At 34.9% G+C, this 5,298-nt stretch overlaps 1 protein-coding gene across 1 annotated transcript; it reads left to right on the forward strand.

Annotated features, from left to right (window-relative positions):
• The first annotated feature begins 328 nt into the window (after positions 1-328).
• On the forward strand, positions 329-1,030 carry LOC110892114 (root allergen protein). The gene is made up of 2 exons (XM_022139441.2): positions 329-582; positions 691-1,030. Exons 1-2 carry the CDS (start codon positions 402-404, stop codon positions 975-977), a joined length of 468 nt encoding a protein of 155 aa, XP_021995133.1. The 5' UTR covers positions 329-401; the 3' UTR covers positions 978-1,030.
• The last annotated feature ends 4,268 nt before the right edge of the window (positions 1,031-5,298 follow it).

Raw genomic sequence — 5,298 nt, forward strand, 5'->3', positions numbered from 1 at the left:
TCCATATTTTTTTTCGGGTGTCATATTTTTTCGGCCTTTGTATGTCTATTAACTCGATTACGGATTTCTCAAGGAAGGTTCTGGTTAGATTAGCTTAATTGAACTAATTAGTAATTCAATTAAGAAAATAAAATGTTGTTAGAAATGAAAAATTACTTTCTATGATTATTTCATACAAGTTTTCATCTTTTTTTGAAACATTGATATGTTATACACACGTGTGTGTGCATGTGGTGGGAGGGGGGGCTAGAACTAATAACAAGTAGTGTGTCAATAATGGAACCAAATATATGTGTACGTTCTTGACTTTGTATGTACCATACTAACATCTTAAACCCCCTTAAAACTCAAACCCTTCTTCCCTATTTCATGATCCTTCATCCAACATATCTTCCTTCATAATGGATGTTGTTTCCATGGAGGTCGAGATCACTTCTTCGCTTTCACCTTCTAAACTTTTCAATGTCTTTTCTGACTTCGACACCATCGCACCTAAGGTAATCCCTCAAGTATACAAATCCATCGCCCTTATCCAAGGTGATGGTGGTGTTGGAAGCATCAAGAGCGTTACATTCCACGATGGTAAGTGACCACGCCGTTATTTACATCTATCATTAGTTATTTTTTCTCTTGAACTCGACTCATGTTTTTCCCTAATTGTTTTTTTTTTTTTCAAAAACGTTCTCATAGGTGCAACTTGGAAACTTAAGATCGATTCCATTGACACAAGCGAGTATTTGTTCAGCTATACTTTGTTTGAAAGCGATGATTTGAGTGGCATAATGGACACAGCAACGCATCATATTAAGTTTATTCCTTCTACTAATGGAGGATCTGTTTACAAACATACGACTTTGGTTAAGTGTAAAGGCGATGCTAAGCTAACCGATGATTTTATTAACCTTTGCAAAGAAGCATTGAAGAATAGTTTCAATGCACTAGAGTCTTATGCTATTGATCATCCAAATGCTTACTAGTTCTTTCGTATGAATAATGGATATGTACCCGGCTATCTCATCATTGTAATCGTGTTTCCTTTTGATGTAAGTAATAAATAAATAATCATATATTATAAGTATGTTTACTATATGTTCTCATCTTAGACTATTTTTATCACTCTGCTATTCGAATGGGTACTGAAGGGGCAGTGTCAGAGTTTGAACGAAAACTCGGTGGAGGTCGGAGTCTAAAAATCCAAATAGGTGGAGGCTGGACTTTTAAAAATCCAATATTTTACACTAAAAAAACAAACTTTGCGGTGAAATTAACACTACACGCGTAAAATCGGCGGGGCCGGAGCACCCCAGGCCTTCATTATCCTCCGCCTTTGTGAAGTGGTATGGTCCCAAATGTCGCGCTACATGCGCTCGCAGGACCATACCCTCACAACTCACAAAACACTTAGCTTATTCCAAGGTTCCTCCGTGGGCGCATGCGCATCCATGAAAGTTCACAAAGGTACAACCCAGTACAAGTGGCTGCAGCTTGCAGCCAATCACCATGCGCCAGGCTCGCCATATTTAATATATACGATAATCAATCGTGCAGAGGACAAACAGTACAAAAGGACAGTGACGTGTAATCAATCAGGATACGTCGTTCACTGCTCCATGATCTCCATGCACAGCTGAAGCCAGACGCGACAACAAGTATATTTGGCGGGCCACTTGTCACCAATCACGATGATCTAGCACATCTCCACCTCTGCAAACACTACCTGTCGTGTGAGAGGGGACCAAAAGGATATTCCTTGATGGCAACGTCCGGCCTATGAGCCCATCTCCTTCTCTAACCCTTCGGCTATAAATACCAACCTCTACCAAAGGTTTAAGGACGAATTTTCACTCTCTCACTCTTAACACACACTTGTTTCCTTACTTCCTTTGTAAGAACATTACTTATTCTCATGTCGGATGGTGGTACATTATTATTATAGTCCTATCCCCTACATATTAAAACCGATGTTTCTTGAGGTACATACAGGGATTAATTTTTCTTAAAAATGATCATGAGATACACTATATGCTAATACGTGATAAATTGATGTTGACGAGCAAAGTTACCTTTAGAGTCATTTGACACCTAATATTTATTCATAGAATGTTGACTTCCCTTAAAAGAATATAGAAAAAACGGGGAGTTTTGGAACGACTCCTTGTGATCCAACATTTATCAGCAGTTTAAAATATTCAATTGGATTTTGCATAGTTTCATCCACAAAATTTTCATTAAATCTTTTATTTTACAAATGAAAGTCTCTTATTTAACTACTTTTTTTAGGTATGATAACGGGACGGGTTTGGACGAGCATTAGTAACTTCAGTCCTACACCCGATTGTAAAATCGTCTCTACCTGAACCAATACTCGTCGGCTATATGTCGGGTAACTATATATGAAGTAACGTGCAGATCCGTTAGTTTCTTAAGAAAATACCTGTTAAGATTTCCGATTACAATTTTTTTCCTACTATTCAAATTTTCAGGTAACTTACTAGCTTATTTTTTACAACTACATGGGCCGGTCCATTAGTTTAAAAAGGTAAGGCTAGAGCCTAGGGCTTCCAAAGATTAAGGGTATCCATTTTTACAAATTACAAGTATTAAGTTTCTTACATAGTAATTTGCTGGTAAATTCACTTGATTGATATTTGATTAAAAGAACATCACAAATTTATAAATTGTTTATTTGCAACTTTGTTATTGTTACACTGTTGCATTACAGGTTAATTGGTTGTTAGTTTGTTACTAATTGTTACAAACGAGTTATTGCTTACCCCGCGTTGCGGCGGGACGCTATTTATGAATGTATTTAGCATCACTGTATCAGACGCGAAAAATCTTATGTTTGTCTAACGCCTACTAAATCATTTTACTTGGAAAGATTCTTTTCATTTTCAGAAGAAAACGTAATGTCATTAATGTAGTAACCAAGTATTTTTATAAGTGAAGAAAAAATTATAGAAAACAATATAAAATATAAAGTTTGTCATATATATCATCTTAAAAGATTAGCATATGTATTATCAATTTTGCCTCCTACACTATATGTATAAGCCAACATTGTAGGCAATATATTTGACCGTTATCCACACCGTAAAATCCGCTATGCTACCGTTAGTCTATCGATTGCAACCTTGAAGTTTGTCGGAAACCGGTTGGCTGCCACGAAGATTGCCATATACTGTGCGGACGTTAGCATTGTAGTTGTGCGTTATTGTTGTTCCCCTAAGTTCTTTAACATTGTAACCTTGTTACCCCTACCGTTGGCGGGATGATTTTGATCAACACACAATTTTTCTTGCTTGAATTTGAACGGAGTAAACATATACTTTTGGGAAGAAAAAAATGAATATCTTTAAAGACAAAAAATAACAGACTTTGATTACACCGGATTTATTCAAAACATGTGTCAATTAATGTTTTGTAACTGGGAGTCTTGTATATTTGGTGTCGTAATGTTTTCCGTTTTTTGTTAAAAAAAACATTCAATTTTGCCTTCTTGAATTTGAAGCCACATTTGATTTCCTGTTTTGAGATCTAGGATAAAACATAAATCATCATATTCTTGAATCCCACAAAAAGTACATAATCTACTTGTTCAAAATATAGACACATCTTATACCCGATTTAGATATCATCTACTTATTTTGATTCTCGCTCAAATCGTATCTAAGTCTGCGACTACGTATTATATAAATGCCGGAGTCCACACCATTGTTAGACTAATTCTTTGAACACAACACATTAATCAAACCATGAATCCATCTTGAATAATTGAATCTGGGTAACATAATAGTGGTAAACGAGCCCACCGATTTTCAAAAATCCCTCAAAATATAACAAATAATGTACCCTGGTGATATTGTGATTTCGTTTTTATTTTCCATGAATCCACTGACTTCATCATCGAATCCGGTCAAAATCAAAACATTTACTCACCTTGGATAAATTTGCATTTAACCTCGAGCAAAACTGCAAAAGCAAAATAAAATCATTTACCATGCAAGTTCATCCTACTCGACCTTTATCCTTAGATTTGCAACTTCATCCTACATACTTACATAGCCAAATTAACAAACAAAATTAAACTTACAAATCGAACGTCTTAGGCATCAAAACAAAATTAGAAAAACCAAATTTGGTGTTTGAGATTGAAGTTTGTTACCACCAAATTCGCCATTAACAATGAGACATAACTCTCGGCAAACCATCAGGATCATTGCTCTGTTTTCTCTGTGGGTAATTGATAATATTAGCATGAGTGAGTGTGTCGGTGGCGTAACGCTCTTGAGGGTTATAAAAGGGTGTGAAACGGTGGCAGATGACGCCATGGTGACGACGGTTGGAGAGGACGCTTCGGAGAACAAAGTTACGACGGTTCTTGAATATTTGCCATCGTTTATCATTGTATGTACATCGATCAGAGATTCGAGTTTAAAATATTGTTGTTTTTTTCATCGGGCTGTCATCGATTTAACTTCATCGGGCTATCATCATCGTAGAAGACTGAATCTTCAAAACAAAATTTGATGTTTCGTGTTAATGAAATCGGTTGATGGTTTCTTGTTGATGAAATCTGATTTTTCATAGTTATAGACTTATAGTGATTTGAGATCAAATGGATCTTTTTGTGTTAAAGAAAGAATCTGAAAGGTTTGATAAATCTAGGTTAAAGTTTTAGAGAGAAGAAAAACAAAAATATGTTTTTTTTAAATATAAAAAGAAAAAAGAGACACACTAATGCACAGTATGTGTGTTCTATATCTAATATTGCACGTGGAAACATGTGGACGGTTATCAAATATACGGTTATCAAACATGAACCGAAACGACATCCTTTTTAAACCGACGCGACTTCAACAATATTTGTTTTTAACCGAAGCGAGTTGGTTTTTGTATAAATATATAGGCAAAAGATCAAATACAAATAATCTTAACATACTAAACATACAAATTGAAGGAAAACCCAAAAAGACAAGGTGGCATTTTTGTAATTACCACCAACTATCAAAGTTACAACCAAAAATACCTAAAAAAACACAAATTTTTTTTAACATTTTTTATTAAAAAATCGCTACATTTCGTTAGCAAAAAAAAAAATAAAAATAAAAAAAAAATAAAAATAAAAATTTGGCTGCTACTAAAAGTAGCGATTTTTTAATAAAAAATGTTAAAAAAATAAAATAAAATAATTTGTGTGTTTTTTTTTATTTTTTTAGGTTTTTTGGGGGGTTTAGTTTTTAGCATTTTAGCTTGGGGGGGGGGGGGGGTTAGGTTTTTTTTTAGGTTTTTTGGGGG

Source organism: Helianthus annuus, chromosome 11, assembly GCF_002127325.2.
Source record: "Helianthus annuus cultivar XRQ/B chromosome 11, HanXRQr2.0-SUNRISE, whole genome shotgun sequence".
In the NCBI taxonomy this organism is placed as follows: domain Eukaryota; kingdom Viridiplantae; phylum Streptophyta; class Magnoliopsida; order Asterales; family Asteraceae; genus Helianthus; species Helianthus annuus.